Source organism: Rhinolophus hipposideros, assembly GCF_964194185.1.
Source record: "Rhinolophus hipposideros genome assembly, chromosome: 5".
In the NCBI taxonomy this organism is placed as follows: domain Eukaryota; kingdom Metazoa; phylum Chordata; class Mammalia; order Chiroptera; family Rhinolophidae; genus Rhinolophus; species Rhinolophus hipposideros.
In genome coordinates, this window is record NC_138051.1 from 90,764,229 (window position 1) to 90,791,306 (window position 27,078).

Below are 27,078 nucleotides of genomic sequence, written 5' to 3' on the forward strand. Positions count from 1 at the left end.
TCCTGAGCGTCCGATAGTATCTTGGTACTTCCCATCTGATGAGTTCCAGTCTCCTGTCTCCCACTGCATCATGTGATTTTTAGCCATATCCACAACTCTTTTTGTGTAAAACATGACACTAAGTGCACCATTTCTTTATGGATACAAATCTGAATCTACTGCCCTCAGAGCTTTTCTTTAGATTGAAAGTAGAAATGAGCACTACCTAGCCAAAAACAAAGGGCAAAAACTACAAAGCTTAAGCTACTACCATGTAAGATTATATTGACGCAGTTTTCTCTTAAATACTACTTTTATACACAACAAAACCAACATCCTAGCTACACCAGGGTCATGGAAAGATTTTGGACGGGGGGAAAATAAACCTTTCTTAGGAAGGATAATTATTTTAATAGCTGCCCTCTGGAAAACGCAGATGAGGGTGAAGCGATCATAAATTAGCAATTAGATAAATCTTGAGGATCGTAGTACAGCAGGATTTACATTCCATTTTCCAAAACACACAAGTCTGCCAGAAACTGAATGAACATGATTGCGGTTGTCTATGTTTTTGACCGATGCTCTTGCAGCTGTGAAAGTTTAACCCGTGCTGAAATGCCTCACTAAGTCACCTACTTCTGTGCCTTTGTCCCTGCAGCGCAAATCTGTCCAAGGCCGCCTGGGGAGCGTTAGAGAAAAATGGCGCCCAGCTGATGATCCGCTCCTATGAGCTCGGGGTCCTTTTCCTCCCTTCAGCATTTGTAAGTTCACACTTGGAACTGCCTGACTGGTCACATGAGAAATGAATTGGGTTTTTATGTTCTCTTCCTTTAGTCAGGATGCCCTGCCCAAGGGTGGGAGGTCGCGTGGCCAGGGTGTACCCCAGAATCAGGATGCCCTGCCCGAGGGTGGGAGGTCGCGTGGCCAGGGTGTACCCCAGAATCAGGATGCCCTGCCCGAGGGCGGGAGGTCGCGTGGCCAGGGTGTACCCCAGAATCAGGATGCCCTGCCCGAGGGTGGGAGGTCGCGTGGCCAGGGTGTACCCCAGAATCAGGATGCCCTGCCCGAGGGTGGGAGGTCGCGTGGCCAGGGTGTACCCCAGAATCAGGATGCCCTGCCCGAGGGCGGGAGGTCGCGTGGCCAGGGTGTACCCCAGAATCAGGATGCCCTGCCCGAGGGTGGGAGGTCGCGTGGCCAGGGTGTACCCCAGAATCAGGATGCCCTGCCCGAGGGCGGGAGGTAGCATGGCCAAGTTGTACCCCAGGACCCATGTGCTCTGCGCTGATGAACCACTGTTCTCAAGGAGCGTACCTGGTGACCAATCGAAGATACTGCTTTGGGTAAAGTTGATAACAATATTGAAATACATATTGTGCAACGTGACATGAAAATGTATTACAAGGTGGTAAGTGACTCAGCCAAGTGCAGATGTATTAGGCTGGGGTGATTGACTGGAGGGTGCCTTTGGAAGCGGGAGGTGGGGGTGGGGTGGGGGTCGAAGGGTGCTTATATTTAGGGCAAGTGGAGAGGGATGGGCATCTTAGGTGGGAGGAATGGCATGAGCACAAGTGGGGAGGCAGGGTCGCTCACGACGTCAGCTGGTAGACCTGTGTGTGACTTCACTGAATTGACATTTATGATTTTGACTTTGAGGGCAACCCAAAGATGTGTTTCATGAGGTAATCTGTCATTTTGCTGAGGTTATACGAGACAGAATGAGCCACTTAGCCTGTGAAAGAGGCAGTTTAGCAGAACAACTCGGTGGTTCCCTCCTCAGGGTGTATCACAGGCCCATAACTGAACATGCTGTTTGTCGGGGATGACCTCATAGACACCTGGTTCAGCTCTGCAAGCACCCATGCCTCCTGTTTGGTAGGTCCTGGGAATAGAAGGAGGAATGAGAATGGTGTGTTTGTTCTCATGGAGCTCATGGATAAGTTAAGGAAAACGTTACTATAGTATGTGATGAGAACTGTGGTATGGGGCGTTCAAAATACAAGGACACTGAGAAGAGGAACCGTGCAATCTGCTTGGGGACTTGGAGACGGCTTCTTCAAGAAGGTGACATTTGACCTGGGTCTTGAAAAACGAGTATGACTTAGCCCATCGTCCAAGGGAGATGAGGCTTCCAGCCAGCGAGAATAGTGCATGTTGTATTTGAGAAACAGCAAACGTGAGGAGCCAGAGTGTGGGCCCTGAGGTTGGAACCTCTTCTGAAGGAGACTGACAGGCAGGACACAGTGGGGTGGGACCTTGGCCCACGCAGATAGTAGGAAGCCATCTGTTTTTTAAGCAGAGGTTGCTGGTCTCATCAGGTCAGTTTTCAAAGAATCTTATAAAACATCTCTCCAATTATAATTTAATTTATATTATTCAAAGGGTACTTGAGGATAAGGGCATCTTAGTCACTTAAACTGTACTATTACAAAGTTCTGGTTGTTGGTGAATTACTATTACCGTTCACCCCACCGTGCTAGTTCAAAGTGTGGAAAATCACCTCTGACTCCTCGTTGACCCCCATCTCTACTCAATCACCAAGTTGTGGCCCTCCTAACTCTTTAATGGTGTTGACAACCTGTCACCTCGGGCCATCCCTGCTGCCACTGTGTCTGAGGCGCGAGTCCTGCTACTCCAGCCTCTCCGCCCACTTCCGGCGCTCCTCCCAGCTGCTCTACGCTGCTGCCAGAAGGTCTTTGTAGACCACAGATCTTGGTATCCCGTGGCCCAGGCAAGTTGACACACATTTAACCATCACCCCACCCTTCTCAACAGCCTAACTACGTTAGGAGTGACACCCTGAACCCCACCCCACCTGCCTTCACTTCAGTGCCCCTCCTTTGCATCCCATAGCTGTCTAGAAATGGGGGCTCATTCCATATCCCCTCATTTGTGATCTTGACTTTGTAGCTCTTTACTAGACTGAGCTACTCTCTCAGGGCTGGCACATGGGAGGGAGGCTGAGTAGCTGTCGATTGATGTCACTTCCTGGAAGTTCCTAGAGTACATTCTGCCCTTGCTGTGGGGAGAACGAATGTGCGACACAGTGGCTGGGGAAACTGTGGACCTAGTCCAGCTGCGTGCGTGAGGTGCTTAAATATGTTCACACATCTTGTAAGCAGTTTGCAGTGTGGAATAGCTCACCTATAGCCATCTTGTTGAAATTCAAGCATGTACACACACACAAATACACACTCACTCACTCATACACACACACGCACTACTGCAGTTCTTACAAATGCCAATCCCTGTATATTCACTTAACAGATGTCTTAAAAGTTTCTGCATCAGTCATAATCTTAAAAGTAGTTACTGACGAGCAGAGTTTATTGTAAAATGAGGCCAGTATTATTTCTTTCTTTAGGTTTCTCTCCAGTACCAGCAAGACATGCCTTTTAATGTTTTTCGTTACATGTTTGCCAAATAGACTTAATACTCAGTACTGTAGTCATTCTGGCTGGACATCATCCAGAATCTGGTTTCTTGTGTTGAACAAACTCAAAGTCTGGAGGCTTTGCTGAAAATGAATGATAAAGATTTATTCAAGGGTCTTAGGGTTTGCAAACTGGAAACACAACTAGGCAAAAACCCCAGAGTGTTCCGGAGCAGAAAGAAAAGTTAAGAGTTCTTATAATAAAAAGTGCATTCTTAGCCCTCAGAGTGGTCCAGGATGATTGTCAGGCGGTCTGGATGATGGATGCCAGGGGGTGTGGAGGGTGGGCACCAGGAGGTCCGGTCACATCAGTGGTCTGGATAATGGACTGGACATGTCCATCCTTCAGGGGGGTAATGAGAGGGCTCTCTGGAGGTCTGATGTACATCCAGGCATTGACGCAGGCCTGCAAAGTTCAAAAGTTTAAGTTCCCAGCCTAGTTAAAGCAAGAATAGAATCGTTTCCTCATGCCTCAGCCTACTTAATTTTAGTAATTTAGCAGCTTGACTAGAGTGACTTTATTTTATTTCTTCACTCTGTTCCTCACTTGAGATCAGCCCACCTCTGTGCTTGTTAGGCAGAACACTGTCCAAAACACCCACATTTCTGAGTTATCAGCAACCGGAGTTGCCACTTTTGTCCTTCCCCAGTAGGCCTTCCTGGGCAGTGTGTTCCGGAACGTTGACTGGAGGCCAGCATGGCAAACGGTCCGGTTTTGTGCCCAGAATGGCACAGCCTCAGACACTATGGAGGTACACCCAGTAGGGGCTCTGCAGCTCTCTACTTTCCCACAGCGCGATAAGGACCCGTCACTCGGGAACTGTATGAAGTGACACTCTGTAGGGCCTAACAACTAGTGGATGGACAGCCAGCATTTCCCACTCATTAAAAAGATGCCATTCGCAATCTCTAGGATTGATCTGGAAGCTGATAAACCCTGGTAGCCAAATATTGATTTGTTCCCATTTTTTCTGCTTCTTTGACATGAATTAATCAGTAAACACATCGTTTGGAGATCAACCTAACTTGCCACAGAGCAGAGTCAGTAACTTTTCCTTTGAGGAGGAACACTTTCGAGAGCTTTGGGGCTTTGTGTCAAGGTACCTTTGCCTGTGTACCCAGCACTTAGCAATTGTTGCTACCAGTGGGTGCTTCATGTATGTTAATTTAAACCGAATACTTTATTCTTTTGAGGACTAATATTAACTTACCAAGAGGTTCATACATGCTGACCCAGGGAAAAGCTGAGACTGAAATTCTGCTTCTATAAGCGGAGGGGAGGGAAAGAACGAAGAGAGAGGCTGACCACTCCAGTTTGGCAATTAATAGAGTTTATTAAGGGAAACTTACATGCAAGTCATGTCTCCGGTGGCTGCAAGACCAAGTGGATCCCTTGACAGGTGCCAGAGAATTGTATGAAGTAACAGGGGTAACGTGGGGGACGGGCATGGGAGTGCTACCAGGTACAGAAAATTACTTTGCATGCTTGACTAGGTCAGCATAACAGCCTCTTCAGAAACCAGCACATAGCAGGAGGCAGGGGAGGCATGCTGATTTATGTCAGAATGAGCATCAGTTACGACCAGATAGTCTCTGAGGGTTTGCAGAAAGCAGCCTCCATTCTGGCCTGGGTCCAACTCCCAGGACAGACAGCAGTCGCGTCAGGGAGCAGTCTCCTCCGCACAACTATATACTGACTTTGGGAGTTGTGCCTCTAGTATAGCTGTGTTTAACTCTTAGATTACACTAATTCATATAGCTTCTGAAAATCTGCATTAGGAAAGACCCAGTGATTTGAAAGATCAGTAGCTGCAGTCCAAACCCTAAGGCATCTGTGAGTGTATCGGGGAGGTACAAGTATGTCTCTCTTTGAACTTCATGCATGTTGGTGTTTATTGAGCACGTACTTCGTCAGGTGTGAGCCTGCTGAACACTTTGAGGCTAGAATTCCTCCTACTTCTCGGAGTAATGTACATAAGCATCTGAGAATCACGGGGCTGTGTCCAAAACTATTTTCTCCGACAAAGGGAGCCTGAGCACCCCTGCCCCAGTCTCAGGGCCACCTCACCCCTTTCTGGGTCACAGGTTCACTTGCCCCCAAGATGGCAGATTCTCTCTTTTCTGTGATCAAAATCAACCAAACCCCAAGAATTTTCAGTCTTAAAGTCTCTAATATGTTTTTTTCTCTGTTCTGATTAAAGTATTTTGTTGCCAAAAATGGCAGTGTTATTATAACTATGGCTCTGGCTGGAAGCACCAATGAAATTTACAAGAGCCACACACTTGAACCCTCTCCTCTTTTCCCTGAACCACGTCTGAGGACCTCCTTGGACTCCGCCCATCGGTTGGGGGCTCTCAGGGTTTCCCAGGAGGCCACATCCGTGTGACACTGTCTCGAGTGGTGTTTCTTCGTAGCCTCTTATGTTCTCGCATTCAGCTGATGAAGCCAGGCCCTGGTATCCTGCTCTCTCCTCTCACTCTCCTTCCTTTCACCTACCTGTCCAGACCCAGTGCCACATCCTGTTCCATCTGCCCTATCAAGAATTTTCTTTCTACTGCTGCCAGTCACGGTCTTCTCCGTCCTCTGGACTAACTGATCCCATCTCGCCCCTCTTTCCTCCTGTCGGCTGCAACCTACTTCTGAGGCTGTCTCTGCTCCCCTGTCAGGGTCTGTGGTCCCCTGCCCCTAGAGGTGAGCAGGGGCTCCCCTCGGCCCACAAGACAATGTCCAGAGTGCTTTGTGTGACCTCCAGGTCCACTGTGAACCGGAACAGCCTCCCAGCCCTTCCTGACACACCTGGGGCTCTGTTACCCACGCGTGCTTATTAGTGGACAGGTGAGGCAGGCTGTAGCGGCAACTGCCACCTCACTCGTGTGATGCTGTGCGACTGCTCTGCCTCAGAGGCTCTGAAAGAACTCGGAAAGACACAGGATATAAACAGACACATTGGAGAGATGCGAAGGACCAAGAAAAAGAACTCTCTGCAACACAGATCGAGGCTTAGGGACCTCAGGTCTGGAGGAGCCAGAAAGGCAGAGAAGGGAGTTGGGATCCTGCTTACAAGCTGTTAGATGTTGGGCCTGTCACTTTACTTCTGTAGGCTTCCTTTTTCTCAGATGTGGAATGGGGACAGTACAGGATCATTTGGGAAGTAAGAGTTGTGACCTGCGACCTGTTTTCAGTGGTGCCTGGTACTTGGCAAGTACTGGGCACAGGTGGCAGTTAGTATTAGCAGTAGCAGCAGCAGCAGCAGCAGCAGTTCAATGGAAGGTGGAAAGCAGACACTAAATTTCTAGTGAACAAAATCTTGGCGTCACACCCACGATGATCTGCAGTTGCTTTTTCTCCTCCTGCAGCACACTCCTCCACTCACTCTCAGCCCTTTGCTCATCCAAGAGCCGTCCTTGTTGGCCCTGTTACGTTTATTCTCTTCAACGAAGCTTCTCTGAAGCCCCGAGCTGGAAACTAGACTGCCTCCCAGGAAGGACATACAGCCACCTTCCTATAACTCACTTCCTTGTCACTTAGTCCAGCTTTGATTGAGTGTGCTCTTTCTAGGAGATTCAGCTGCCATTACTGTTTCACCCAGGAAAATGTGGAGAATGCTACTCAGTTACTGTGTTTCCCCAAAAATAAGCCCCAGTTAAGATCGTCAGCCAGACAGACACATTTAGTACGTTATGACGATGTTCCAAAAGAAGATGACATGACTGTATTTGAATAAATGTAGATTGTTGTACATGAAAAAATAAGACATCCCCTGAAAATATGCCCTAATGCATCTTTTGGAACAAAAATTAATGTAAGACCTGGTCTTATTTTCTGGGAAATACAGTATAAGACCGGTCTTATTTTCAGGGAAACACAGTAGATGCAACTGAAAAATCAATTACAGCTCTAACTGAACTTGGAGCATATTTCTTGTTCGCTGTGATTGAGCTCAGCTGCTAAACCTAACCCGTCACAATGACAACTAACCAGCTCTTTTACTCCCAAAACTGATGAAGGGAAAAGCCAGTAATTTCTCATGTGTGCCACCCTCTCACCTGGTGGTTCATAAATGTGTTGTTCTTACTGTCTTCTAAGTAACCGTGCCTGGGAGGGTGCCTTCCTCTGTTTTGTAAAATGCCAAACGATACCACTGTGATGCATAAATAATGATAATTAGAAGACAGCCTCAAATTATTTGACATCCAGATTGAAGGGAAAAGTGGTACTTTTTTTATATATATGTAATACCCTAGAATTTGGATCAGAAATGACATTCCAAAAAAAGCATGTTGCTTCCTGTCAGACATGGATGGCTCAAACCTTCTTGTCTGTGAAGTCGGGTGGCTGCCACAAAGTGTAGCCAGCAGATCTGGGTCGAGGACATAAAGACACTTAATCTTTCACCGTGATGCATTTGAAAATGACAGAAATAAGCCAGGAAGAAGGAAGTCATTTTTACCTGAAACTCCATAAAGCATTTAATAGCCATTAAGTTGGCATCCTTTACAACCTCTGGTCTCTTTCTTTTTAAAAATGTCAAGAACTAAGGTTTCCAGAATTTGGCCCGTCCTGACTTGGCCTGTCTTAGTGTCATCACCTCTTAAATCCACAAGGAATTCTTCCTTTGTCATGGCTCCCAGTGAGTGAATGTGAGACCGTTCGTTTAGTGGAAGGAACACAGGACCAAGCATCTGAAAGATAGGATTTGATTTCCGGCCTTGCCACTTCATATTGTGTGGCCTGGGGCAACTCTTCAACCTCCAGATGTTTTTCCTTCTTGTAAAACAAGAGCAATTACATCACAGAGAACTCCCTGAGTATAGTTATGTTATGCTAATTTACATCCACGCGCCAGTTATCATTCTAAATGACTCATGTTCACTATAGCCATTCAGTAGATGAGGAAACTGAGGCCCAGAAAGGTTAAGTAACTTACCTAGAGTCACCAGCAAATCAGTAATACACAAATGTAAGAGATTAAGATTGTCCTTAGATCCTGAATATGTTGAAGGTAAGGTGTGAGGAGGGACCAGTGCTGACGGTTGAGGAGATGGCCCAGCAGCCCTGCGCTGAGCAGGAGGAAGTGTGGGGAGAGGACAGGCTGCAGGGTCCTTTTCCAGGTGTCCTGGCCTCCCTGCTCCCTAACCCCCCCTCTGCCCTCATATATCCCTGGTTTTTATTCCTTTTTCCTTCAGTCTCTTTCAAATCCATGTCTTTCTTTCTGTTTCCACTGCCTGGCCCAACTCTCATCCAAACTCACCTCCTCGTTGTATCTCAGTTGTGGTTGTGATAATACTAACACTTGTGTCCTCATTACCATTTGCTAATCCAGCTCCCATTTTCTGGCCCTAGCAATCCCAGTCCGACCCTTTTCCAGTCTGTGCCAATCTGCCTTTACAGTGGAACTTCTCTGTTCGAAAATCTCGTGCGACTCTTCCCTGGATATCACAGGAAAGGCCACACTCTCACTGGGGTCCTGAGATGCTTCAGGTTGTAAGTGATGGTAGAGAAAAAAGGCAAACCCAGGGGCAAGTCCCTTGTTTCAGGCTAGGCTAACTACAGGCACTTGGGCCGTATTCCAGAGTTGGGTTGGATAGACATGAGGGTGCCCAGCAGCTCAGGGCTCACACCTTCCCAGACGAGCTCCCCAGCAGAAATAGCTCTTTCCTGACACCTCTGCCTTGGGCCCTGTGCCCATCCTGAGTCACTGGCCAGGGGGTGGGTTCTGTTAAATGGGTACAACTACAAATGTCCATGCTGTGTCCCATTCGAAACTCTCCGCAGAGTTCCCCAGGGGTCCTGCTCTGCCTGAGTTCACTCAGTCCCCACCCCGCCCCCATGTGCCTGCTCTGTGCTTTTCCAACTCTGCCCTCGGTCACGCTGCTCTCCCCAGATGTTCTCCCCTGCCATCTCTGTTTATCAAAATTATAGCAGTTTTTCAAAGCCCAGCTGAAATATTTTCTACTAGGCTTTTCCTTTTTCTGCAATTGGTGAACGGCCATTCCTTCCTTTTCTGTCTAGAGTTTGTCTAGACATCCATCACGTGCCACCTTTCACTATGCTATTAACCACTGTCTTCGTCGGTGCTGTAACCCACCACCTTTCCAGAGCTTAACACGCAGGAAGCACTTCCACGCCGCTTGTCATTCACGTTAGTGCAGAAGCCCATAAAGTAAACAGGGAAGGTGTTTTAATCCCGTTTTTATAGCTCAGCACTGCTTGAACACCAACTCCACGCCAAGACTTGTCCTCGGTGCTAAAGTAAGAAACATTAGTAGATAATATCCAAACGTTTTATCATTTTGGTTTTACAAACGAGCAAATTGAGGCCTAATACGTAAGTGGCCAAGTGTCCCACTGACCATCTTTTGTAAGTTCCTGAAACATGTATGCTCTTTGCCACCTCTGGGCCTTTACAGGTGCTTTCCCTCCACCTAGAACTTGTTTTTTCCACGCTCACCTGACCAAACCCTACTCAGCCTTCAGAGTTTAATTAAAATGTCAATTTTTTAGGGAGGCTTCCGCTGATCACCCTCTCCCCCTGGTCTAAAACAGGCCTGCTGTTCTGTCTTCTAGGACTCCTGTTTTTCTTTATCACGCTTATCACTAACTGTAGTTACTTTACCTTTTAACATGTATATGCTTAATGTTTCCCAGCTAGACTGTACAGCTCACAAGTATAGAAAGAGTGGCGTTTGTGGTAACCCCTATATAGTCAGTGCCTGGCACCCCTGCCTGACACGGAGGAGGGACTCAGAAACAATGTGTTGAATGAGCGAATGCAACCATGAGCCATTCACACAGCTCAGTAAATAGCCAAAGGCTAGAATTCACGGTCAGCATGACTTCAGCTCTTAGTATGTCCTACGTGTGCTGCAGCCGCGACCTCCCCTCCTAAGTTATGTGCTCACCAAGACTAAGAACTGTAGTCCTAGCTCTTTGTGTGGGTTCGTAAGACGCGAGCACAATTTGATAGGTAGGAATTTAGGATATGAAGGGTGGATATATGTTTGGATGCATAGATAGAAGGAATGAGAGACAGATGGACAGACTCGCGAACGAAGTTCCAGGATAATCCTCAAAGGGACCCAGGGGTGACCAGTGTTTGGGGGTGGGGGGAGAACAAAGCTAACGAGTCGAGCACCTGCACTCCGTGAGGCCATGTTAGAAAGAAATCACAGTTTCGGACATCAGCCTCCATACAGAACCCGAATTTGCACCCTGATTAAGATCCAAAATCAACACCCTGTTCTGGAGTTCTTGGAATAAACCTTCCGTTTTGTTGGATCTTGAAGTGTTCTCACTTTTATATTCCTATCACATTATATTGGAATGCTTTCATTGCACATGAAAGCAACTTTTGTTTCTTGTTAGACCAGAGTGAGCAGCCTGTTACTATAGCAATATTGAAAGTATTTTGAGATATTTTTATACAGTCTTCTAAATATTCACTGTAAACTACCGTACATAGCGATTAGTAGAAATGGACTATAATATCCCAAATTGTTTTACTCTAGTATCTTTATATCCTTTATTATACTTTTGCAAACTTTGCTATAATTTAATTCCTGTAATTTGAACCTCTTATTCCTGAGAAAGAATAATTTGGGGAAGTGTAAATAATTGGGGGAGTGTAAATATATTCGACCTATTGAACACTGAAAGTAGTTCTGAAATAACTTGCATTTTGTTGTGAATGCCATAAAGATAAACTGCTTCTGAGATCTGTCTTTTTCAAAAACATGGGTGTAATCATAGATTCCTTCTGTGTATCTGCAGGGCCTGGACAGCTTCAAAGTGAAACAGAAATTCTTCTCAGGCAGCCAGGAATCAACAGCCTCCTTCCCTGTGCCATATGATCTGCCTCCAGAACTGTATGGAAGTAAAGGTGAGACACAGATGAAGGAAAACCTTGGGTTTTGTGGACCAGAGCGGAAACAGAACCCAGGAAAAGCCACTGATCTCTTGGTGGGAGACTGGCTCGTGGAACACTCTGGAAGTATGGGTCTGTCCCTTGTACTGCCCAGTTTAGGGCCACTGGAGCCATAGTTCTCAAACTGGCTGTTCTCGGCACCCCTCTGCGCTCTTATCATTATTGAGGACCATAAGGAGCTTTTATATATGTGGGGTTTTATATCCATTGATAGTTACTATATCAGAAATTAAAACCAAGAAATTCGAATATATTTGCTTTTAAAAAAAGCAATAAACCCATTATAATAAATATAATATATATATTATATATATATAATACATATATATTTTTTTTATGACTACCCCCGACACCCGAAAAAAAAGCTAATGAGGAAAGTGGTAATGTTTATATTTTTTACAAACCTCTTTCTATCCTGGTTGACGGAAGATAGCTGGAGTCTCATAGCTGCTCTGTTATGATATTACACGTCACGTAGCTTCTGTACACTAGTGAGAAAGTGAAAGTGACCAATAATAGCTTAAAATTATGATGAAAATAATTTTGACTTTACAGCCCTGCCCCCCTTAAAAGGGAGAACCCCAAGTCACACTTTGAAAATGGCTCAGCTATGACTTTTTTAAGGGCAGTGACCGTGTATTTTTCATAATAGGAAGTCAGTGGAATTTTGGTTCCGATTCCTGGTGTTTCTGGAGGAAAGCTTGCTAGCTGGTGTAGGTGGTACCCAGGCCCACAGGCTGCAGTTATGCTTTTCTCAGCCAGACAGACTGAATGTCTGTCTGCCTTTGAGGCGAATTCACACTTATCAGACTCATACAGGAGAGTCACACTTATCAGACTCAATCAGGTCTGCAGGAAGAATAAACTTTCCCCTACCCTCAAGGTTCTTTAGGCTAGTCTACTAATCAAATAGATAGGAGACAGATTAGCAAGAGAAAATAATCAAATTTAATATATATGTACGTATGGGAAGCCCGTAGACTTGAGAGTCAGAAATCCCACCTTGTAAGAGGTTCAGAGATAGAGAACAAGGGAGTATAAGATGACATCTTGAGCTAGAGAGGAGGTTATACACCTTGGGGGCTTAAAAAGATCGTTGCAGAATGATAAGATCAGATGCTTAGTAAATAAAAGTTTGCCCTGCCCTATAGATAGGTCAAAAGAGCTTATCGCTGATAATAGCTTATTATGGGCAAGGACCCTAATTCAAGTTTTTCTAGGTAGTTAAGAGAGGGGCAGAAGTTTCTCCTGAGCCTGGGGCTAAAGTTGCCTTTAGCTCACAACAATCTGCGTACCACAGACACACATCTGGGGTGACTCTCGTACTAAACCCTCACACAGGCCATCCTTATTAATTTACAATGGCAAATGTTCATATCACCACAACCAGGATATTTTTTCCTGGAAGGTCTCCAGAGGTCAATATGCATAGCCAAATTATAATCTATAGTTTTTGAGTGAATGCTGAATCTGAACAGGGCAAATTTGGTTTTTGATTGGAAGGTTTTACTGACATCACCCCATTAAAATTCCAAAATATCTGATTCCATACCGTCAGCCCAGTGGGTCCCTTTGTTTCCGAGACAGTGATGGATGGGGTCTAGCTACTTACCCACCTTTACTTGCCCTTTATGGCTTTGTGATGAACCAAACCGCCCCTTCTGATGAACCTATTTCTTATCGTATTTCCCCCAAAATAAGACCTAACAGGAAAATAAGCCCTAGCATGATTTTTCAGGATGCTCGTAATATTAGCCCTACCCCAAAAATAAACCCCAATTTAGATCATCAGCCAGACACATTTAATACGTCCGTTGCAACACACGACGGATATATTAAATTATAAAATAATATTAATATATAATTAAATATAAATAAATATTGTTGACATTAATACTTAAAATAAATGATAACATAAATTATAATTAAGTATTTGTAAATACCCAAGTGGGCGCCTTTGGATGAGAGGTAAATGTCTATGCAAACAGATGAACTTGAGACTTATTGCCGAACGACCAATCGGAGTACAGACACAATACACGAATAACATGCGCACTTGATAACGAACGGACATGTTTGTGTCTAATATGAATCTTCATAATTCAAGACGTCATGTATTGTAACGTACATACTTAATGTACTTGTGTGAAATAACGTTTTCTGAATTTTTGGTGCCTGCAGTTTTTCATCGCTTTTATGTGGACCATCATTCTTTTTTACCCCCCCTCCCACCTTCCCCAGCTCCCACTCCGGTTCAAGCCATTGTTTCTCAGTCTGGTTGTGCAGGATGCAGCTCCCTGGCCCATGCTGGTATGATGAGCCTTGCGATCCCCCCGGCTGAGGCAGTCAGTCACCAGTCGGCCACTCATAGCAGCTCATGGCAGCTCTCACCGGCTGCTGGCCACTCACGATGGTTGCCGCAGTGGCCATAGCCACTCATGGCAGCACATGGTAGCCCACAGCAGCCCATGGCAGCACACAGCAGCACACAGCAGCTCATGCTGTCTGCCAGCCAGCCGCTCATGGTGTTACACTGTAGCACACAGCAGCCCGTGGCAGCTCACGCCAACCTCCGGCTGTTCACGGCAGCCCAGCTCCAGGGAGAGCTATGCACAGTCTTAGCTGTATAGGACACAGCTCACTGGCCCATGTGGGAATCGAACCGGTGGCCTTCAGCATTAGAAGCATGGCGCTCCAACCACCTGAGCCAGTGGGCCAGCCCTGGACATCATTCTTAATTGTCATCTTTTTTTTTGCCACTCTTGTCTTGTAAGCCTTCAATTAACACTTGATATAATGGTAGATTGAAAGGGAATGATATTTTGACAACCAGACAAGATGAGTGCAAAAAGAAAGAGCTGTTCTGTCGAGTACGAGAAAGGAATCGTGGAAGACTGCCAGGGCAAGAATCTTACGGCTTTCTGCAAACAGAAGAAGTTGGATCTCCGAATGGTCCTAAAATGGCGAGCATGATCCCAATGGAGCTGAAGTTGTCGGCTTATCGTTGAGAACGATAACCTCAATCAACAGGTAGACAAGGGAAATGCTAAGAAGCAAAAGTGTGGATCAGGTCGGCAACCTTTATTTCCTGAGCTGGAAGACATCATCTGTGAATGGATTGCTGACAGGAGAGCAAAGGCTTTGGTTGTGCGCAGGGCTGGTAGTCAAGCATTTGCCCTTGCAATGACACCACAGTTAGAAATAGCCCCAGAAGAAGAAATATCCCCAGAAACTAAGATATCTATATCACAACACTGGCTGGATGGCTTCCTTGAACGATATGAACTGTCTCTAAGAAGATTGACAACACTGTTCAAGCTGGAAGGTACTGAAGTTATTAAACGTGTACTTGCATTCGAGTCCTGTGTTGATGGCATTGACTTTTCTAAATATCACCTCTCCAACATGACTGCTGTGGATGAAACTGCAGTGTTTATGGGCCAAGGATCTCAAACGACAATTGATCAGAGGGGTGCCTCATCAATCTACATTTCCTCCATTGGTTACAAAAGTGCATGTGTTACCTATGTTTTGGCAATCCGTCTGGATGGAAAGAAAGCCCCACCTATAATTATCACTAAGGGCAAGAAAGGTAAGATTGAACGTGTTTCAGGCATTTATGTTCTTGAAATCGAAAAGCCTGGTGCATACAAGCAGTTATAAGGAAGTGGGTTGATTTAATGCTGCCACTTGGGGGATTACGTCATCAAAATGGCGGCGTGAGGTGAGCCTCTGTAAAGCTCCCCTGGAATTTACAACTAATCGAACAACAATAACTCCACAAAGGACTCCCTGCACAGCAGACAGGCAAGACGAAGAGGCCCACTACTGAATTCACCTAAAGGTGAGAGAATCACGTGAGCCGGGGAGGAAGGAAGGGAGAAGTGCGGAGACGGAGCCACGCGGACGCAGGACGCAGACCTGGCTCAGTGCTCCGAGCTCTCTGCATCCCGGAACTACCACAGCTGCGGGAGAGGGAAGGACTCGGACTGCTAGGGCTCCGCTTATAGCCCACAGGGCTGAAGGGGCAGCATATAACACGGCTGAACCCAATGCTCACGGCAGAGACCTCGGAGAAAAGACTGAGGGAAGAAGGCTAAAAACGGTGGTTTAAGCCCTCACTGCCGCAAAGAACGGAAGCCTTAGGCACGGAGACTAGCCGCCCCCTCCCTACCCTCCCAGAGTGCGCCCCGCCCCCACCTGCCTGGTGCTAGAGCAGAACAGTAGCAGTGTCAGATCAAAAGAACAGAAAATTTGCTGTTCTGAGAACTGTGGACCGCAGACACAGATTCGCAACCCAACTAGTTCCGGCAAAGGAGAGGGAGCTGTGGAAGCGGGACCGGCTGTGGTGGTGGTCGCGGCCATTGCTCTGGGCCACCTCTCACAACTCACCCCGCCCCTGGCCCCACCTATCTGGGCGGATCCCTTCAGGAATAAACAGAACTGCTGAAACATACGGGCTCTGAATCTGGTGCAGAAAGAGCTTTGGAACTTCAAAAGCTCTCCGCACCCCCACAGGGACATGGCACCCTATGACCCTGGCGAACTGTTAACAGAGGAGAGACCCGTCTCCCAGGAAATCCCCCCCATTGTGTGAGAAGCTGGAATAGTGCAGAGAAAACATAACACTACTGTGTGAGAGAGGAAAAAAAGGCTGCATTCGGAGAGAAAACATTTTACCAACAAGTATTGGAAAACAAAAGAAAGACCTCTTCCTATCAACCTGTTGCAGAAGCCACTCCTGTAGATGTCTAGGAAGAGAAATAATAAATCAGTAATTGCCATGAATAACCAAGGCAACAAGACAGCTCAGAAAGAAAGTGAAAAGTCTCCAGAAAAGGAACTTAAAGATATGGAAACGTGACTTAAATCACAGAGAATTCAAGATTGCAGTTCTGAAAAAACACAACAAGATGCAAGAAAACACAGAAAGGCAATTTAATGAACTCAGAAACGCAATCAAAGAACAACATGAGCATTTTATGAAAGAGCTTGAAATTTTAAAAAAGAACCAAATGGAATTTCTGGAGATTAAGAACTCAGTAGAAGAAATTAAGAATGAAATAATCAGCTTAGGTAGTAGAGTTGACCAGATGGAGGAAAGAATCAGTGACATCGAAGATAGAAACCTGGAAATTACACAGATGGAAGAAGAAAGAGATTTGAGACTTAAAAGAAATGAAAGAACTCTACAAGAACTTTCTGACTCTATCAGAAAGAGCAATATAAGAATAATGGGCATACCAGAAGGAGAAGAAAGAGAGAAGGAAACAGAGAATATATTCAAACAAATTGTTGATGAGAACTTCTCAAACTTGTGGACAGAACTGGATCCTCGAATCCAAGAAGCAAATAGAACACCTAATTACCTCAATCCCAACAGGCCTTCTCCAAGGCACGTTGTATTGAAGCTGTATAAAATCAACGACAAAGAAAGAATCCTCAAGGGAGCCAGGGAAAAGAAGACGGTAACCTACAAAGGAAAGCCCATTAGATTATCATCAGATTTTTCAGCAGAAACTCTACAAGCCAAGAGGGAGTGGAACCAAATATTCAAACTATTGAAAGAGAGAAATTATGAGCCAAGAATAATATATCCAGCAAAGGTATCCTTTAGATATGAAGGAGGAATAAAGACCTTTCCGGACATACAGAAGCTGAGGGAATTTTCTGATACATGACCTGCACTACGAGAAATACTAAAGGAGGCTATTCGACCACCATCAACAGGGACAATTTGTGGCAACATAAAAAGGGGGAGAGTAAAGGCCTGAACCGGAATATGGGAATGGAGAAAGTAAGCGTGCTGAAGAAAATGGAATACTCTAAATATCAAACTTTCTTTTACATAAACTTAACGGTAACCACTCAAAAAAAATCCAGAACTGAAATATATACTGTAATAATGCTGCCACTTGTTTTGCGAGGTGGCCAAAGACGTCTGTTAGTCTGGGATTCAGCCAGCACTCACCGCGCTAAAGACATGAAGAACTTCCTTGCAGAGAGAATAGATCAAATAATGATTCCCACAGGAATGACCGCTTATCTCCAGACTCTTGATATTGCAATAAATAACCCATTCAAGGACCATTTGCACATGGAAATCAATGACTACATTGAAAATAGAATGGAGAGAAATCAGCATGGAAACTTTGTGAAGCTTCGCCTGCAAGAGGTTGTGACTTGGGTGAAGAATTCATGGGATAAAGTCACTGACAGCTGTGTTGCCAATGCATGCCAGCAGGCTACGTGGACAAGAAGTGCTCATTTAAGGAGAGCTCTATTGCTGGACATGAGAGACTGGGGCCAATGGTTCTACAGGAAATGGAGTCGCAAGAAATTCAAGCCGGAATTCGGGGTTTGGAGAGTTATGATGATGTTCCAGAAGATGACTTGACTGTATTTGAATAAATGTACATTTTTGTACATGAATAAATGTAGATTGTTGTACATGAAAAAAAAAAGACATCCCCTGAAAATAAGCCCTAATGCGACTTTTGGAGCAAAAATTAATATAAGACCTGGTCTTATTTTTGGGGAAATAACCGTAGATTGATTGTATTGACACATCTCACATGTAATCCTATCTCATGCAGTCTGGTACGCCACCCAGTTTCTTACAGCTGACTATATATATACAAAGGGTGCCAAAAAATGCATACACATAAGGAAAGAAAACTATTAAAATTACACTGATGGTAACCACTTTGAGCCCCTGTTGTAATTACAGAAGTCAAACATGACTTGTATCCATCTTTTATTATCGGTATATATTGAGTATTACAATTTTAATAGTTTTCCTTTCTTAAAATGTGTACACATTTTTTGGCACTCTCTGTATATGATCAGTTGTGCTGATACTAAGTGTCAAAAGGCATTTTTGCTCCCCTTCTTTTCAAGCTGTGTACTTTTTATTTTTTGAGCCCTAAATTTGTTGTGTATTCATGCATATTCATTTTTGACTAGCAAGATTATATAGGTTTTATCAGAATTTCAAGGAATCTGACCACCCCACACACACAAACAAATGGAAAACATTGCTTTAGAACCAGACTGTTTTAAGTGCAACATTATAACTTGTTAAGTGACCTTGGGCAGTTATTTGCAATCTCTAGACCCTGGTGTTTCTATCTGCAAAACAATAAGAGTGCCTACCTCAGGGTTGTTGAAACTAAGATATCTGTAATACATTTAACACAGTGTTTTAGTTCAGAATGAGCAGTCAGTAAATGTTAGCCATTGTTTTCGTTGTCAAGGTAAGAAACGTCCAAACCTGTAGAGAATTTTTATGAGTTTATTTGAGCCAAACTGACGACGATTGCCAGGAAGCAAAATCTCTTTGGATTGAGAAAATGCTCCAGAGAATAGTAGTGTAGTTTTGCGGCTTATTTTATACATTAGAAGCAAAGGAGGAGACATAAGGGGGCGGTTACATGAAAACCATTGGTGGTAGATAAAGCGGGTGGGAGAGATTGGATAAAAGGTAAAATGGAGACATGTACTTCCTTTACATTAGTGGGTACAGGATAGTTGATAATTAACATTTACAGAACATACAGAGGGTATGTGGGCAACAAGATGCCAATGAGGGGCTGTGGTGCAGTGGTTGGGCCCTGAGGCATCTAGAAAAGGAGATTACTCTGACATTTCAAAGGTATGTTATCTTAGATGTAAAGACAATAGACAGGCATCACTTCAGGTAAAGACTGACCTTTGTCAAGGAAGCTACAGGCCTAGGACGTGACTACCTGCCATGACTTGCTTTTAGTTAGGAATTTGTATGTTCAGACCGTCCCATGTGGTTACTTTCGGTCTCTGAGTTTGTAAGACCCACCATGCAGGCCTCCTCTGAGCTCATCAGGTTTAGTTTGTGGCCGCTTTTTCATCCACACTGTTACCTAAAATGTCCTGTTTAGCTCCTGGCATATAGCAGGGGATTGGTGTTCATTCTCTCCACTGCTCCTTGGTGAGCTGATGATGAAAAGAGCCTAAAGCTTCTGCAAGACCGTCTTTCAACCTGCTAGCAACACAGACTGACCCTGATCATCTCTCCTTCCCTCTAGGGTTTGTGCTGCACCTTTGTCTTTCCTCCCTTTCTCTGTTCTTCACGTTCCTTTGGTTTGTTTGTTTGTTTTTAACCTGAGTTCTCTGGAAGAAACATTGCACCTGGGGACTGCCTATAACTGCCTTAGGCTTTTATCTGGCCTTGGGCCTTTTATTTCCCACACCCAGCCCTGAATCTTAGCCCGAATTCTACCCCCTCCCTTTAGCCCAAACTTCCAAAGGACTGTGAAAGCAGAGTGGAAGAGATAGAGAAGCCTTAAAAATATCCTGAGGCCCAATAGAAAAGACATTCCCAAGAATTTAAGTTTACAACTGGGTAGTGTCTTAGACCCAGTAATGATAAATCTTTTATTTAGCCAGCAAGCAGGATGCTTTCCATGGTTTAGCTGAGTTTTCTTTTTTTTCTGCATCTCCTTTGAAAGATACATGTAAGAGAGACTGTAGCGTTTTATTTTTAATCACTACTACTGATTTTTTAATCATTACTACTACCGCACTGCCTTAATAGCATGTAAAATAATGCCAGTGATTCAGATTATCACCATTTCTTATATAGCCAACATTCGAGGGAGTCCTACGGCCGATTAAAAGGCGTTTTACCAAGATTTGGAAAAGTGAGTGGCTAAGAACATTTCAAAAGCACTTCATTTGAAAAAGTGATTTTCAAGCCACTGTAACACACATAAGATCTTGCTAATTCAGAAGACAACAAAAAAAAGAAAGACTGCTATGAACACATTCTGTGTTTCCCGAAAGTAAGACCTAGCCGGACCATCAGCTCTAATGTGTCTTGGAGCAAAAATTAATATGAGACCGGTCTTATTTTACTGTAATATAAGGCCAGGTCTAATATGATATGATACGATGTGATACAATACAATACAGTAAGACCAGGTCTTATACAATACTGTATTTCCCCGAAAATAAGACCTAACTGGACAATCAGCTCTAATGCGTCTTTTGGAGCAAAAATTAATATAAGACCCAGTTTTATAGGTATTGCGTTATGTGAGATCGGGTCTTATGTTAAAATAAGACCCGTTCTTATATTAATTTTTGCTCCAAAAGACGCATTAGAACTGATCGTCTGGCTAGGTCTTATTTTCAGGGAAACACAGTTGCAGTTCAGTATAAGAGGCTTCCAGACATCTTGAAAAGAAACTGGTCAAATAAAGTAAAGCAGAAACAACGTCTGGGCTATGGGTATACCTTGCTTCGCCCAATGTTCACTGTTTGTTCGTTCTCTCCACGAGTATATATTGAGAACCTGACTGTGTGCAGACACCGCCTAGGTGCTTGGAATATGTCAGTGAATGAGACAGACCCAGATCCTTGTTCTCGCTGACTTTACATTTACTCTTATGCTGTAAGCTTACACTTAACCGAAGTCATTTTACTAATAGGAGTTGTATTCTTAAAAGAAAACTTTTATAAAGCAAAATAATCATTTTAAATCTAACGTAAATTATTCCCATAAGTCCCACTTGATGTGTGACTTTGAGCCTGAAAAGAAAGTGAAATAGTTAAAGAGTTCACTCTCTCCTGAGCTCTATACCAAAGGCATCTGCTTGCACTCCCTTTTTAGCTTATGTTCTTTCATTATCTGACACACTATTGAGAGAGTAAAGCCTATCTTATTTGGATTTAAAGAATAAGTTATATGTCAAGTTTAAGAAGTAATTAAACATACGAGCTTCAAAGGTTTTACTTTATTGAGTGATCTTTTTTTAATACACACGGTATATGTATAGTATTCTTTCAAAATTTTTACATAACTTCAGATTTACAAAAAGTTACAAGAAAAGTATAATGAATTTCTGTATACCCTTTCACCCAGGTTCCCCAAATATCAATGTTTTATCATATTTGCATAGTTCTATCTATGGCTCATATGTTCATTTTTTTTCTGACCCATTGGAGAGACAGTTGCAAGCATGAAGTCACTTTTTTTCTAACCACTTCAATATATATTTCCTAAAAATAAAGACATTCTCTTACATAACCAGAGTACTGTGAGGAACTGGAAATTTTCCCCCTTCACCTCTTAGTTCTTCTGGTCAAATACTTGAAATGACGTAAGACAGATTAACAGGAGAAAATAAGGGAATTTAATTACGTATGTACGTGGGATGGGAGGGGTGCTGTAGGAGAATTTGAGACCCAAGGACAAACTAGGCAGTTGAAGCTTATGTGCCATCTTGAGTAAGGAGGGTGGGGGTGAGTGTCTGAACTTCAAAGAGCAGGAACACAATTTACATGGAGATGGAAAAGCAAATGTTTGGTCAACAAATGTTTGCTGGACCTTCTTTAACAATGGGACACAGACAGGACTTTGATCAAAGGGCCCGTGCTAGGTTCCTCCCCGTCTATCACACTAGTTCATATTAAACTTTAGTTATCTGTGACGATCCTCCCTTCCTGGAGCAGGTCCTCTGTGAATTCTTTGAGGCAGTTTGGGGGAAAGTCAAAGGTTTTCCCCAAGTCTTTTGTTTCTTAAAAATACCAGCTTAAAATCAATATCCAAAAGGCATATTTTGGGGTGGCAAATTCTGCTCCCCCTCAGTTCCCAATGGTTTAATCATTCCCCTTACTGTTTGATTAATTTCTTGCATTTAGACAGCATGGCAATAAACTTTGGTGCAGACCTATCAGCATTATTGCTGAATAGTAGAGTCCAGATTCATATCTTTGTAAGGGAAACAGAAGTTGATTTAATATTCTAATCCAAAGAAAATACAAGAGGTAAATCACTGAAAATCATTGTTGGTATGTTTCATTTTAATTTTTAAGGAGCTGTTTTTTGTTTTAATGAGCCAGCCAAAATTTTTTAGACATGATTTTGATCATGTCCTTTAAGATGATCTGTTTTTGTTTTATATTATAGCACAAACAGAAAGCTGAAATTAAACTTCCAGCTTAGCTTCTTTTTTAATTAAAGTTTATTGGGGGAATAATTGTTAGTAAAGTTACATAGGTTTCAGGTGTACAATTCTGTAATACATCATCTATATATCACATTGTGTGCTCACCAGCCAGAGTCAGTTCTCTTTCCATCGCCATATACCAGCTTAGCTTTTAAAATGACTTCATCATCAGAAAGTTTGAGGAAATCTAGAATTATCAAAGTAAAGAGTCACTTACCAGATTACCTTGAAATAAATAAGTACTTGGTTTTTAGCAATTTGTATTATTCTTCCTCCCACTAGGTTAGAATATTCTGGGCCAGCCTCGTGCCTCAGGCTATTGGAGCTCGGTGCCCCTAACGCCGAAGGCTGCCGGTTCGATTCCCACATGGGCCAGTGGGCTCTCAACCACAACATTGCTGGTTTGATTAAAAAAGAAAAAGAATATTCTGTTCTACTTTATTTAATCACAGATTAATATGGGTGGGTTCTTCACAAAGAAGGGTGTTAATCGGTTTCAGATAACACCGGTAGTGCTGTAAACCTAAAAATAAAAGGCCAAAGTGAGAGGCAACAAGTATTTATTTGACACCCAATAGAAGAGCTATTCTGGAAGCACTCATTCAGGCAGAAACCCAAAGAGTGTTCTGATTAGGAGGTGAAGGCAAGGGGTATTTATGAGAAAGGGAAGGGGAACAATTACGCAAGTAGAAGGAAGGAATTTCTGTGGGTGTTAATAAGGTAAGGAATCTCTATAGGTGCAAATAAAGTAACACAGTGATGCTACCGGGTTTCCCCGAAAATAAGACCGAGCCGGACAGTCAATCTCTAATGCGTCTTTTGGAGCAAAAATTAATATAAGACCCGGTCTGATTTTACTATAAGGGAAACTATCGGGGAAACATGATAATTCTAAAGAATGCCTTTAATTTTCAATCTGCTTTGCAAACAGTTCTTTGGAGTACCATGCTGCTTTAGGCCCAGTCTGAAGGTTATTTTGCCCAGTTTAAACATTCCGAAGGTCTGAGGAATAAGATTTGCCAGGCAGTTCCTCTGGGATGGCAGCTCTGACTCCATCTTGAAGTGGCACCATTTCTGTTATTTTTCACATTGCAGTTACAAATGATTGCAATTCTACTAGGCTGGTAACTCAGTGTAAAATATTTTGGAGCTATCCTTTGTATTTCACGCTGGCAAGTCTTTTCAGCCATTCCTTGATTTCAGAGTAGGCTAAAGTGAAATGAAATCTTAAGATAATTGGTTCATCTCTTTGGGATCACACACCACACACAATCTGCTTGCGCCCAATATAAGGAAAGAAGACAGTGATTGCTCAGATGAGACAGTGGCCCCTGGGGGTAGTCTGTCAACTTCCCCTGGAAAAAAGACAGTGAGAAATGTACATATGGGTGTTTGGGCCCGGGGGCAAGTGGTATAGTCATAAGTCCTTCACCCAAGGGCCGTTTCTTAAAGGAATAGAGGAGAGAGCTTATTTCCTAGCTTAATAGAACAGGATTTTTTTACTTTACTTGGGTTTATCTGGTTATTGGAAAACCTGTTAGGACTTACACAGCATATAGGATAATGACGATCTTCACCCAGTATGAATTGAAGGTGGTGGTAATTATAATTATAATAGATTATAACAGCACCTAGCACTCTAAGTACTTAACAGTGTGCCAGGAACTGCTGTGGAGCACTTGACATGAATTGAGTCATTCAATGCTCACTACCCCATGAAGTTATACCAGTATAACTTCACAGATAAATGCCTCCTTGACCCTTACACTATAGCACCTCCCCATGGAGGGCTAAGTTTGGGAGTTACAAAGACGTGCTAGGTGCATGCAGTCCCTGACCACAGGCTAGGGAGACGCGCAGAAAACCCCGCGGGCTGGCCGCTCGCCCCCAGCCTCGTGCCACGTCCTCAGGGTAGGCCTCGTCATGTGTCACCTGGACTGTACTGCTTGCTCAGCTCCCTGGCTCTAGCCCCCTCCCACTGACACCCTCTACACAGCTGCCATGCACATCGATCATGTCATATTCCAGAAAAAAAGACAGGTCCCATTCCCTTTAGCCTTGGATCCAAACCCTGATTGTGAAGATCACCTTTAGAACTTGGTAAAATGCATATCACCAGGCCCAGCCCAGACCTACTGAAACAGGCTTTCTGGGGGTTGGGGGGAGCACTTCTCACGTCAGCCCAGTTAGGGAGCTACTGTGCAGACGTGGTGACATTCAGAGTTCCAGCCTCATGGCATGCCTGCTTGTCTCTCTGCCCCACCGGACTGTGAACTGTCAGAGGACCTCAGCTTTGCCTGGCAAAGTACCTGGCATCTACCCAGCACTCAACAAATATTTCAGATACGTGCACGACTATATCATGAGGCAAGCTGTTCTCTTAAGGGACAATTTAGGCAGATTGCTTAAAACAGGCGTTCATCTAAGCAGTAAGTATTAATGCTGATTTCCAGCAGTGATGGGTAAAAAAGACACAGCAGAGTCATAACCACCCTCTTTTCACCTACTGTTGGCCTTTTTAGTGGCTTTCCCCCAAGCTAGTGGAGGCCCTTCCCGCCAGCACAAGAAACAGCCTGTAGGTGCAGACATTCGCTCACTTGCATCGGGGATGTGCTGGTAGGGTGGTTACCAGGTCCTTGCTTGGCCTAATTTCAAGGGAGAGGAGTAACTGCAGTATGGTCTTGACGTTACTTGCTGACTGGCAAATGTTTGCATCACAAATCCTGCAGTGGTGAAGAATCGCTGTAGAAGCTACTCGTATTGCACGAATCGGGTGTCCTCTGCCATGGGGATGAAGCCGGGCTGATGTTTGCTGCCATCGGCCTCTGTTCAGGAGGAGAAGGCTGCGCCAGGCACCGTGGCTGTGCTGAGCACAGGGTTTCATGGGCTGGTCCAGCTCAGGGACCTGCTCCGGGCCCAGTTTACTATCAACACTCAGGCTAAGTTATTTCTCATACCCATCAGGACAGTCCTAGGGGGCTTTATTTTTATTCCCCACCATGTATTGACTCCCTGCCCATCTTCTTATGGTTCTTTTGAGATGATTTGACTCTAATAGTAGCAATGCATGCTAAAAGTGAGTAGTATGGATTTTTTTCAGTTTCTGAAACATCCAGTAAAAGGAAGAAAACTTCACTTTTATTGAGTACTTACAACATGCCAGGAACGTTGTGTTCTCTCGTTTATGTTTCACAATAATCTCGGGAGGTTGCTAATGCGATCAGGTTCCATTTCACAGATTAGGAACCTGAGGCCACATTCCAAATGTCTCCGCAGGGTGCAGAGAAGGATGGAGTCAGGTCATGCACATGGGTTAGGCTCTCTGTGCTGGACACTGTCTTACACACCACACGGATTTATCTCATTCAGTCCTCCTGACAGCTTCACGATGTAGGTACAGATAAGGAAACTGAGGCTTAGAGAGGTGAAGTGACTTGTCCAGGTAACTGGCAAGCCAGAATGCACCCCAGGTTTCTGCTCGCCTGCTTCCCTGTTCAATCACTCCTGTCAAACTGAACCTTTACTAAAAACCATCGTCTAAAATGGGCTATTATCTGGGGTTGGTTCAAAACAGGTTCTTTATAATTTGTAGACTCCAGCACGTGAGTGATTTTATTCTGTATGGTGGGTGAATTCTTTCTAATCCTGTTCAAATCAGTATTATACATATGTAATGTGTTTCCCCCTCCTCCAGATCGGCCATGGATTTGGAACATTCCTTATGTCAAAGCCCCAGATACACACGGGAACATGTGGGTTCCATCCTGAGTGCTGAAGTTCTACGAAGCTTAAGTTGTAAGACATTGAGCAGCAAATATTTGATGTTCTCATTTGTATTTGGTGTTCACTTCCCTTAAAGTTTTGTCTGCATCCCTAACTCTTTGCATAGGTCACTTTTTTGAACACGGATATTGGTGGTAGTCATTATTAACGTTTCTCACTAAAAAATATTAAAGATATTTTTTTAATTGTCTTTGCTATGCTATGCATTGGAGTGTTTAATGTATATTCACTGATTTCATCTTCATAATAGCCCAGTGAAGGAGGTACTATTCTCATTTTACAGATTGGTAAAATTAAGGTATTGATCCAAAGGCACACAGCTGGTGAGTGGCAGAGCTGGGTTTGAACCCACACAGCCAGTGTAGCAGATACTCCCAAGCTCCACCCAAGGACGCCTGTGTGTATTAATATGTAACTGTGGCTGCAAAACCAGTGCCTTCCATCCACTGTCACAGCAAATCATGGTTGGCATGACAGGACCAACAAGGGCACATGAGATCAACCACGAAGTGTCACATTCGTGTGCAGGACTGGCCACTGAATCAGTAAAGCCAGAACCTGCGAGTGGAGCAGGTTCCTTTCAAGTGAGAGCACTGGGGGCTGAACGCTTTCCCACGGTGAGCACGTTCTGTTAAATCCTCTGACTGAAACCCGGTGTTTCCATTAACACACTAGATCTAAACCGCAGAGCAGAAAGGGTCAGGCTGAGTGTCAGAAGAGAAGGCAGCACAGAAGATGCTGCGGGGTGGGGGGAGGGGGACGAGGTTGCCCAGGAAATGAGGTGCCGGGAGATAATGAAACGGGGAGGCAAACATGGGCCACAGCACTGCAAGTCTGGCTATGATCTGTAGTCCATATTTTACAGAGTTCCAAGCAAGCCCGTCTCAAAGCAGCATCCAATTGCTGCATTTAAGTTACATTTTATTCCCTTTGGGCCTACCAGAAGCTCCCCTGAACGCTCAGTGTGGCCGGT

General features: G+C 44.2%; 1 protein-coding gene across 4 annotated transcripts in view; it reads left to right on the forward strand.

Annotated features, from left to right (window-relative positions):
• TDP1 (tyrosyl-DNA phosphodiesterase 1) overlaps positions 1–26,306 on the forward strand; it is a 72,927-nt gene extending 46,621 nt beyond the window's left edge. For 3 of the 4 annotated variants that reach the window (XM_081049004.1, XM_081049005.1, XM_081049006.1), the window contains exons 14-16: positions 638–740; positions 11,181–11,289; positions 26,017–26,306. In XM_081049004.1, the coding sequence (XP_080905130.1) occupies positions 638–740; positions 11,181–11,289; positions 26,017–26,090 (286 nt within the window). In that variant the 3' untranslated portion in view covers positions 26,091–26,306. Of the gene's footprint in view, positions 1–637; positions 741–11,180; positions 11,290–22,604; positions 22,732–26,016 lie in introns of those variants that run through there. The other variant, XM_081049007.1, reaches the window with a different exon arrangement.
• Positions 26,307–27,078: the final 772 nt, after the last annotated feature.